Below are 10,877 nucleotides of genomic sequence, written 5' to 3' on the forward strand. Positions count from 1 at the left end.
ATTGGATCTGTAGTTTGGAGACTTGGATTCAACTAGAAAGGACTGAACATGAAAAGGGCTTCTTATTCGGTCACCATTACCTATTATATTCGATTACCACTGCCACATACTCATTTTCTTAGATTTAGCTGATTACTTATCAATGATGTGGCTGCCTAGTTGGATGCCACTGTTGTTTAAAACTTTGTTCCTAAGCTTATCGTTTATCCTTGTACTGTGAATCATTCAACCCACAAAAATGCATCAGATCTTGTACTGTACAAGTGAATAATACCTTGTACTATACAAGCGCATCATACAAGTGATCTTGTACAAGTATACCAGTGAATAACACAATATATACCACGTCATCACTCTTATTCTCTTATTGACAAATAATCAAACACCTAGTGTGCAGTTTTTTCCCCTCATACGACTACTACAATTCATCAGAACCATTTCCTTTGACATCTCGATGATCATATGATTGGAAAACCATTTCCTACCATCATCATCAACAACAATTCATAACATGAACATGCTACCAAAAGAAGTTGGATTGGATTAAAAGAAAAACATAAAATTCAACTTTGAAATACAATTAAAGATAGATGACGAAAAAAATGCTAGAGAATTTCTACTCAAGCTTATTATCCTCTTCAGTGGTACTAATCTGTTTGCGGTGACCTTAATCATTGACTCGACGACGATAACCATTGGAGATTTCATGTTCAACTGATATGGTCATTTTTGATTCAGTAAACTCCACCAACGACCAACAAAACGAGGGAGTTGAGTTGCTATGAAACGATATATCAATACATTCGGTGTGAAAATTATGTTTTTATTTGGGTAAAATACGAACCTTTTCACTATCTTCAAACTATGACAGCCACACAACACATTCTCACATTCTGTTACATTTTTGTGGGTTTCCGATGAGTACACAAACTAGGGAAGTCCTTTTTTTTTCTCCTCTTCCATTTTTACCAATGTTGCAACCATTGGTAAAAGGAATCATTTTGATTTTGACAATCGAAGCTGAAATTTGCATTCAGTTTATCATCTATCTTTTTTATTTTCAATATATGGTTTTCTATGTGGAATCTTCACCTAATAAATGGGTGCTAAGAAATTGCATTGAATAGACAAAATTGCAAAAATGGTCCCTGTGGTATGCAATTTTTTGGGATTTTAGTCCAAACCTCGACTTTTTTGGATTGATGGTCCTTTTGAGCTAGTTTCATTGCGTTTTTGGTCCCTCCGAATAGTGAAATGACTGTAATACCCTTCGGGTATTTATTTTTCATTTTTCTTTCATTTATTTTTAAATCTAATACTAATTTATTTATTTTAATAATTAAAAAATAAGAAGATCCCACCTCTCTCTCTCTCTCACTCATAAACATACACATATACCTAACTTTGTCTTTCTCCCTCACCTGTTAAAATTATAACACGAAAATACTTAGTAACTCAACAACATTCATGTATAGAAGATCAGATAATAAACACCAAACACATCAAGCATCGAAAACAGGGTAAAATCGTTCTATTATAGTATCCCACTAAAATCAGACAAAACCTATATCAAAAGAACACTAACTGAGCTATCTAGTTCAACTTACGGAGATCACCACCACGAAGACGAAGAACAAGGTGCAAATTGGACTCCTTCTGGATGTTATAATCAACCAAAGTTCGCATATCTTCCAATTGCTTCCCTGCAAAGATCAACATCTGTTGATCAGGTGGAATCCCCTCCTTATCTTGAATTTTAGTTTTAACGTTATCAATGGTGTCAGAGCTCTCAACCTCCAAGGTGATTGTCTTCCCTGTAAGGGTCTTAACGAAGATCTGCATACCTCCTTATCTTGTCTTCCCTGCAAAGGTCTGCATACCTTACTCAGAAAACGCTCGATGAGGCCCAAATACCATAGCGTTTCCATAATCCTCGGAGTCACCGGAATTGTCGGCAACAGCCTCGCCAAAATCCTTCACGAACTCATCATAATCTTCCAGCATGTAGAAGGAAACGGTTGTATGTGAGGTAAGTCTGAACGGTTGTTTTTTGAACTTGATCCCACAAGTTTGATACTTGGAATATGAGAATCCTTATGGGGATTTTAAGAAGTCGATGAAGGAGACTCGTGATTTAAAAGATTGGGATTGTTTGGAAAAGACAATGGGTGTATGTATGTGTGTTTTGTTCTTGGTTCACCGAAATCCCTGCACCCTCTTCCTCACATAACCTATGGTGGCTGACGATTCGATGACGGAGAAACCATATCATAACCAGATCGGAGTTTTCATCTGCAGTTGGGGGCACCAAAATGAAGGATAAACTAGATTGGTAACCACAAACAATGGCAGATTGGATGGCAGATCGGGAACATGTGAAACAACCACATTGAAGATGACAACAGTAGAGGAGACTGAAGAGGGTCGATGTTGTTTGTGTTGGGGTAGTGGGAGCATATGGAACCTCCGTGAGCAGCATCATCATTGAACCACCACGGAACACCACACTCCTACCTCTTCGACTCGCACCTGAGGAGTTTGTGGCCTCACTGTCGCCGGAGAAGAAGGATTCGCCGGAGTTTGAGGAATCATCAGTCGCTACCAGTGTGTGTGTCTTTTAATCTTAGTGTGTATATGTTTTGATGAAGAAGACGATCAGGTAAAAAGGGTATGGGCCCAAATTATATGAGAGAGAGAGAGAAAAGTGGGTCCAAATTAATTAATTATTTTCTTTTTCCTTTAAATTAAAATGGAAAAACATAAAAAGTATATCAGAAAGGGCATTTTAGTCTTTTCAGTTTTTCAAGAGACCAAAATCACAAGCAAACATGGTCAAAAGAACCACGAAGCCAAAAAAGTCGAGGTTTGGACTAAAACCCCCAAAAAATGCATACCACGAGGACCATTTTTGCAATTTTGTCCATTGAATATGAATGAAAAGATGATTTAGAGGTGAGGAACGAGATGATCAAAAAGGGAAGGAGAAATAGATTTCTGGAAGAGTCAAAAGGGTTAGAAAGATTATGGTGGGGGTGAAAAACGAAGAAGTAATTGGAAAATGCAGATGGTGGTACCGGGGGAGATTGTGATGGTTGGCGATAGAGATGGCGGGGTGGTCGGAGGAGAACATACATGCTTAATGTTGTTGAGGTCTTGAAAACTCAGAATTTTCTGAAGAAGACAAAGTGGGAGTGTGGCCTACAATGGAGAGAGAGAGAGAGAGAGAGAGAGAGAGAGAGAGAGAGAGAGAGAGAGAGAGAGAGAGAGAGAGAGAGAGAGAGAGAGAGAGAGAGAGAGAGAGCCACTTCACTTTTTTTAACTGTAAAACCAGAAAAAAATATTAATACTCTCTTAACAGGTCAACATGGACTTTATGTCTCTATAGTACCAAAAAATAACATTAGGGACCTTTTAAACCAAAAAATGAAGAGTTCGTTGGGCTAAAATGACATTTACTTTTTTGTTTATTGTTATAAACATTGTTCAAGAATCTGTTAAATTTATATATAACTAGTTGTGAGACCCGTATCTTATACAGGTTGCGTAAAACAAAAAGAAAATATCTGAAGGTTTAAACAAAAACTTATTTAAATTTGAAATTTTAGATTTGAAATTTAAAATTTGAATTTAAAAGGAAACATATTAAATACAATATATAAGTACTAATACTGTAATTTATTGACTATTTATAATTAAAAGAATTATTAATTGATGTGTAAATTTGATTTGTTAATTAAGAAAAAGATGAAAAAATAAGAAAATGACAAATGAAAAAATATTTATTCAAAAATACCAAAAAATTACGTGTGTCAAAGTTAATGTAAGAATGATATTTGGCGATAAAAACCTTTATAAAGTTGATTGACATTAATTAATGCTCCTGCAAAGTAACCTTATTATTATTTAAATTTCCAAAATTAAACGGTATTTTAATAACAAATTTTATCGATATTCCGGTTACGGACAACCAAAAGTTAAGCCAAATTAGGTTAAATGAGGCTAGAGGCTGCCTAGAGCCCAGATTTATGATCAAGTATTAATTTCGTATAAATATTAGCCCAAGGAAATAAACTGTATAATGGCCCAATTGAATCACCGCCTTCTCTATCATTTTGTCTTCTCCTTCAGGTTGTCTAGGCACGAATAATAAACCCTAATTTTTAAACCATAAACCCTTAACAGCAACCTCCGTTTCTTGTTCAAGAATCCGAGGTTCTGTTCTTTCTTCTTCTAACCATTAATCATGATGAAAAGTAAAAAGTTCAAAAACAATAACAACAGTCAAAATGGTCACAGAAGCAAGCGGACTAAATCCGACAAGCCAGACCCGTTCTTCGACGGTGATTCGAAGCGCCGAAAAAAAATTGTACACGATAATGATGAAGACAGCATTAAGAGTAGTGATTCTGATGATTATGAAGACAGAGACGTGGCGGCGGCGGTGGAGGATGACGCTGAGGGAAATGAGATGTTTGAAGATGAGAACGCGGTTGAGAAACGGAAGAGATTAGCTGATGCGTTTTTGGAGAAGATGAGGGCTTCGTTGAGAAAAGAGGAGGACGAAGATGATGAGGTGGATGAAAGAGGTGGTAAAGAGGATGGAGACAGGGATTCTCGCGTTGCACGTATGTTGCAGGCGCAACAACTCGAAGACAGTGGCCGTGTTCGTAAATTGATTGCTTCAAGGTACATACATATCTTCTCTAGAATCCAAACATGAATTTCATGACTCTAATTAGTTCTTCTGATTGAAGATCAGAAAACAATCATAACATCAAACTATAACAATGCATCACAATCCACAATCAATTTCAAACTTTAGGACTAAATTCAATCATCTTTGATTTGATAAAGGGTTCAAAAACCAGGAACAACAGACGGATTTCGGGTTTTAGTGAAGCACAGACAGTCTGTAACTTCCGTGGTCTTATCAGAAGACGATTCCAAAGGCTTTTCAGCTTCAAAGGATGGATATATTGTCCAGTGGGATGTTGATAGTGGGAAAACAGAAGCATATGCTTGGCCTAGTGAAGAAGTATTGAAGTCACATGGTGCAAAAGATCCACAAGGTCGAGCTAAAAAACGTAGCAAACATGTTCTAGCTCTTGCTGTGAGCTCTGATGGAAGGTATTTAGCAAGTGGAGGCTTTGATCGACATGTTCATCTATGGGATACACGGACAAGAGAGCATATTCAGGTGCTGCTTCCAAACTCCAAAGCTAACTTGCTTCCAAAATGAAGTTGATTTCTTGTGTTGTTTCTCTGTTCATTCTTTTAAACCTGTGGATTTTTTCACAGGCTTTTCCAGGGCATAAAGGACCTGTCTCCTGTTTGACATTCAGACAAGGGACTTCAGAGCTGTTTTCTGGTTCATATGATAGAACAATCAAGATATGGAATGCAGAAGACAGATCTTACATAACTACATTATTTGGTCATCAAAGCGATGTTTTAACTATTGATTGCTTAAGAAAAGAACGCCTGCTGACTGTTGCCCGTGATCGCACCATGCACTTATGGAAGGTATTGTACTTTGATAATCTGCACAAACTTTTTTCTTGCATTTAACCTAACAGACATGGTGTTGATATGTGAATACAGGTTCCTGAGGAGTCACAACTAGTGTTTAGGGCTTCTGCATCATCATTGGAGTGCTGTTGTTTTATAAATAATGATGAATTTTTATCGGGTTCAGATGATGGTAGTATTGAGCATTGGAGTGTATTGAGAAAAAAGCCTCTACATATTGTTAAAAATGCACACCCTTCTTTGATGATTCCAAGTAAGCCCGATGATGATGATGATGATGATGATTTACCAAATGGTGATAAAGGTAAAATAAAATCTTGGATCGTTGACATTTTGATTACAAAAAATAATGATTTATGTTTTGTTTTTTCTCAGATGATTTGGGTGAAAAGGTTTGCTCATCAGTAAATTCATGGGTTAGTTCAGTAAGTGTATGTAGAGGGAGTGATCTTGCAGCATCAGGAGCTGGTAATGGTGTTGTTCGTCTGTGGGAAATTGAAAGTGATGCCAAAGGTGTTCGCCCACTTTATGAGCTTCCATTGGTAAGTTTTTATTTATTTTTTTTACTTTTAGGTTAGGGTTAAATTTGCATTTATGCAATAACTGTTGTCTGTTTCACATTTTTTCTAATAGGTTGGATACGTAAATTCTTTGGCATTTGCAAAATCAGGGAACTTTTTGGTTGCTGGAGTTGGCAAGGTTAATTTTGACCTTTTATGTTTTTAACTTTTTCTTAAAAATGATTATTTTAAATATTTGTCACTAATATTTGGTGATGACATTTTATTACACAGGAACCCCGATTGGGTCGATGGGGGTCTCTCCCTGCTGCTCGACATGGTGTTGTGGTACACCAATTGCAACTGTCAAAATGACGCTTCTGCCCTTGTTGAGTCTCACCATACTTGTCAACATTTGGGTTTTTTTTTTTTTCTAATTTTGTTGTGCCATATTTTTATTAAATCAATTTTGGTTACGGTTTTGTTCGATATGGATTTGGGTGGATTCTGTAATCCCATAAACGTTACAAAACACACATTTGTATGAAGAATCCATCCCCACCTTACTTGAAATTATTTATTTATTGTGGTTCATGTTTACTTGAGGATCAATCAAAATACAAAATAGAAAATTGATTATGTTACAAGCGATTGTACATGATAAATACAAAATACATTCAAAATGACTTGACTTGCTTCACAATGGAGACTCAATAAACGAATGGCAAAAATCATGACACGATGTCAAACACAATCAATCACACTTAATAAGATTATGTTGTTGAGTTGAGGCTATTGATACAACCTTATTTTGGTGTTGATTACATCCCGGCAAATTGGGCATAACTGAAGATCGATTCCACAGTTGCAACATGTCTATCAATAGAAGATAGTGTATAATAAGAACACTATAAAAGTATTTTAAGATGCCAAATCAATGATGAAAATGCTTTGTTTTTTTTTCTATATTTTGGGCACTAAAGACTTTGTGTAAGTAAGCAAGCTGACCTGATGCCCACAACCGAATGCCATGTCTTTGGGGTTACTAAGGCACACAGGGCACACCTGAAAAGGACCAAAAAATCAACATAATTTTATAATTTAAATTTTATAAATATCATCTCTTTTATAAATTAATAAATTTCAGTTCAATGTTTACTTACCCTATTATCATACGACGGAGGTGCTGTCTCATTTACACGATGCTGCCGGGCGCTTCGATTCCTGAACTGCAAATTGCCACCGCAAGGCGGTGGAAGAGGAACAGTGTTTGGAGAATAACCAGTCCGGGCACTATTCACAAATTGTCAAACCATATAAATATTTAATTTTTCATTTTGTTTTTGTGAAAATCGATGCCAACAAATAATTGGAATTACCCGAGTAAATTGAGCTCGAGGGTTGCTTTATATTGTGAAGGTATTTCCATCAATGCAGTTAACGCGAATTCTGTCTGTTTTCTCATTGGATCCACATTTTTCGACATAATGTTTGTGAAATTCACAAACTAGCAAGAAACAAGAAAAATCGGTTATATATATGCAACAATAAAATGATATATGCAATCTTTTGTGACAGTTTTGTTGCAAACCTGCAAATTGTCAAAGGCTCGAGAAGGTATGTTGTCATCGAATTCCTTCATCATGTCCCATGGGCCATCTCCAACCCCTACCAATATTATTGACAATGGGTACGTACTGCAACAAATAATCAAAGATATTTCATAATCTTTCAGGAATTTTACAAGTTTATCTTGCGATAATAATTTTTTTTTTAAATTATTCGGCTGGCTATTGATAAGTTTCAAAATGTTGAGTTTTACCTTGCTTTTACAATGGCATCTATTGTTTTTCGTTCTTGTGAACTGAGTTGACCGAACTCGGTATCAACACTTCTTGTTACCTAAAGAAAAACAAAACAGTTAGCGACAGTTTTATGGTTTCTCTTGACGATTGCAACGTGTGTGACATGTTACCTGGCCGTCGGCAATAATCAACAAAACATGGTATTGGCCACCACTTGCTTCAACAATTGTCATGGCCATTTCTATTATAGGTGCAAAAGATGTAGGTCCTGAAATGAAAACAGTTTTAATGCATTAAAAGTTTGTTTTTGTGACAAATATGGGGTCAAGGAATCTAAGATGAAACATTGATATCGACAAAAAAGGTTGCAAAAAAATGATTTACCAGAAAGTCGAAGTTGAGGAGCAATTTCTCTATATCGTTTCAATACATCCTCAAATCCTAAACAAAAACTCGAATCCGAATAGAAACTGAATACACTTTGATCGTGTGTCGAGGCTACAAAACACGTTTAGAATAACAAAAACATATTAATCTGATAAATTCTGACAACTAATCTTATGAAATATCTTGCTTGTTAGAACTAAGAAGAATTATGCACCATCTCCAAACCCAAAGCATGGGATCAAGTTATCCTCATCAAAAGCCGAAAGTGTTTTCCCGATGATTGATATTGCTTGCTCATACGGATTTTGCACCACTCCGATGTTATGCAAGCTTCGTCTATTGAACGATTTTGTCCCTAATGATATATATATATATATATATATATATATATATATATATATATATATATATATATATATATATATTAAAGTATGAGTCAATGTCATTATAATTATTTGAATCATCTACCACCAAATTAGATATATCCAACGAAACTGGATTGGATCTACAAACCTTTTTTATAATTTATGTGACTAACCTGTCCACTCATTGCTTTTGGTGAAATCGATGCCAACAATAAGATTCGATGACTCGAGGCCTGCTTGAGCAAGAGCCGAAGTAACCTTGAAAATAGCGAATATTTTTATTTTTCTCAGAATTTAATCACAAATCAATGATTATTTCTTGAAATATATAATATTAGTTATAAGTAACCTGTTCAAGCGTCTCGTAGTCATCGGCTATTGTTGAATACTTTCTATCCAACCTTCTTTGAGCCGGTGGTGGCCCGTAACCAAAAGGAGCTGGATGAGCATGGTGATGCCTTGGTGTGGAAGTAACACTCGTTGACCATGTATGACCGGAGTCTGTTCTTATTCTTGGTGATGTTTCTCTTGAATTCTTGCCTCCCATTTTTACTGAAAACAGTTGCAAATTCTCGAAACTGAAGAGTTTTGAGGGTTTTGATGTGAATATATAGGTGTTTAGGTGTGTATATATGCCTATATATGTGTATATCAGTTTTTGTATATGAAAGTTCGATTGAAGTTGACTATTGGAATAGTGAAACTGAAAGTTCTAATGAAGAAATTGCCCAGAAACAATGAGCATTATCCTTGTAAGCCTAAGGCTTTGACTTCGACTAATGAAAAAGACTGTTTTGTTAAAATATTTGAATTTAATAACATTAAATAGGTAGGATAAATTAGGGAAACTGAGTTTAAGTTAACAGTTGAAGGACAAAAACCAAAGGGCCATTGGCACCGGAATGCATTGAACTATTAGAAAAAGGAATCATTCGACCTAGCAAGAGTCCTCATTCAGCACCTGCATTTTATGTAGAAAATAATAATGAAATAAAACGAGGCAAACGAAGAATGGTAATCAATTATAAAAAAATGAATGATGCTACTATAGGAGACTCATATAAATTACCACGAAAAGAATATATTTTAGAAAAAATAAAAGGAAATACACATTTTAGTACATTTGATGCAAAATCCGGATATTGGCAATTACGCTTACATGAAAATACGAAACCACTAACCGCTTTTTCATGTCCTCCTCAGAAGCATTATGAATGAAATGTTCTTCCATTCGGTTTAAAACAGACACCAACAATATATCAGCGATTCATGGATGAAACCTTAAATGGTTTAGATCATATTTGTCTTGCATATATTGATGATATAATTGTTTTTACAAAAGGAAACGAACAAACACACATTGATGCAGTTATCAAGGTTTTACAAAGAATTAAAGAAAAGGGTTTAGTTTTATCAAAAAAGAAATCAAAACTTTTTCAAACTACAGTTGAATATCTCGGTTTAAAAATTGGAGAAAATGGTCAATTATCGTTAACAGACAATATACGAGAAAAATTAAATATGTTTCCTAATAAACTTGAAAATAGAAAACAAATACAACGATTTCTTGGTTGTTTAAATTATATTGCAGAACAAGGATTTTTAAAAAATTTAGCAAAAGAAAGAAAAGTTTTACAAAAGAAAATATCAGAAAAAATACCTTGGTCTTGGACCAATACAGATACTATTTTAGTACAAAATATAAAACAAAACATTCAAGTTCTCCCTACTCTATATAATGCAAAAATAGATGATTTCTTAATCGTAGAAACAGATGCATCACAAGACACTTGGGCAGGATGCCTAAAAGCAATTATACGAGGAAAAGTATTATTGGGATTAGATAGTGAGGGAAACCTCATATCTAACTCATCAAAAGTATACAATGATAAAGCACACACTGGTATGAAAATACCATCTGAAGTAAACAATGATAAAGTATACAGTGATATGAAAATATCACCAAAAGCATACAGTGATATGAAAATATCACCAAAAGCATACATTGATACAGATGTATCATCTGAAGTATTAAAAACAGATAAATACGAGCAAAAACTATGCAAGTATATATCGGGAACATTTTCCCAAACGGAGCAAAATTACAGCACACATGAACGAGAAACACCAGCATGTCTCAGAACATTGAAAAAATGGAAAGTCGAGCTACTTCAAACCAGATTCGAATTACGCACAGATTCCAAGTATCTACTTGGCTTTTGGCGGTATAAGTTACAAGAAGATTACTGTCGAGGACGATTGATCCGGTGGCAATTACAATTACATCAATT

At 35.2% G+C, this 10,877-nt stretch overlaps 2 protein-coding genes across 2 annotated transcripts; one reads left to right on the plus strand and one right to left on the minus strand.

Annotated features, from left to right (window-relative positions):
- The first annotated feature begins 4,114 nt into the window (after positions 1–4,114).
- LOC145169280 (U3 snoRNP-associated protein-like EMB2271) lies at positions 4,115–6,629 on the plus strand. Its single transcript, XM_079087845.1, has 7 exons — positions 4,115–4,686; positions 4,855–5,197; positions 5,299–5,523; positions 5,602–5,833; positions 5,905–6,071; positions 6,163–6,228; positions 6,324–6,629. The coding sequence occupies exons 1-7, from the start codon at positions 4,244–4,246 to the stop codon at positions 6,402–6,404; spliced, it is 1,557 nt and encodes a 518-aa protein (XP_078943971.1). The 5' UTR covers positions 4,115–4,243; the 3' UTR covers positions 6,405–6,629.
- Positions 6,630–6,647: 18 nt separating this feature from the next.
- Positions 6,648–9,298, minus strand: LOC145169281 (E3 ubiquitin-protein ligase RGLG2-like). The gene is made up of 11 exons (XM_079087846.1): positions 8,936–9,298; positions 8,760–8,844; positions 8,436–8,576; positions 8,219–8,332; positions 8,005–8,102; positions 7,852–7,931; positions 7,621–7,726; positions 7,409–7,536; positions 7,193–7,322; positions 7,038–7,094; positions 6,648–6,905 (listed from the first exon to the last, which is right to left on the minus strand). The coding sequence occupies exons 1-11, from the start codon at positions 9,131–9,133 to the stop codon at positions 6,822–6,824; spliced, it is 1,221 nt and encodes a 406-aa protein (XP_078943972.1). The 5' UTR covers positions 9,134–9,298; the 3' UTR covers positions 6,648–6,821.
- Positions 9,299–10,877: the final 1,579 nt, after the last annotated feature.

The sequence above is a fragment of the Lactuca virosa genome, chromosome 4, assembly GCF_052849685.1.
Source record: "Lactuca virosa cultivar CGN04683 chromosome 4, Lactuca_virosa_CGN04683_v6, whole genome shotgun sequence".
Lineage (NCBI taxonomy): Eukaryota > Viridiplantae > Streptophyta > Magnoliopsida > Asterales > Asteraceae > Lactuca > Lactuca virosa.

Bases quoted from the DNA above. Each gene is read 5' to 3' on its own strand.
- LOC145169280 (XM_079087845.1), top strand. From the start codon at position 4,244: ATGATGAAAAGTAAAAAGTTCAAAAACAATAACAACAGTCAAAATGGT. The intron at 5,834-5,904 runs GTAAAATAAAAT...GTTTTTTCTCAG, and splicing joins TTTACCAAATGGTGATAAAG to ATGATTTGGGTGAAAAGGTT. The intron at 6,229-6,323 runs GTTAATTTTGAC...TTTATTACACAG, and splicing joins TGGTTGCTGGAGTTGGCAAG to GAACCCCGATTGGGTCGATG.
- LOC145169281 (XM_079087846.1), bottom strand. From the start codon at position 9,133: ATGGGAGGCAAGAATTCAAGAGAAACATCACCAAGAATAAGAACAGAC. The intron at 8,577-8,759 runs GTTAGTCACATA...ATATATCATTAG, and splicing joins CAAAAGCAATGAGTGGACAG to GGACAAAATCGTTCAATAGA. The intron at 7,095-7,192 runs GTAAGTAAACAT...GGTCCTTTTCAG, and splicing joins CTCCGTCGTATGATAATAGG to GTGTGCCCTGTGTGCCTTAG.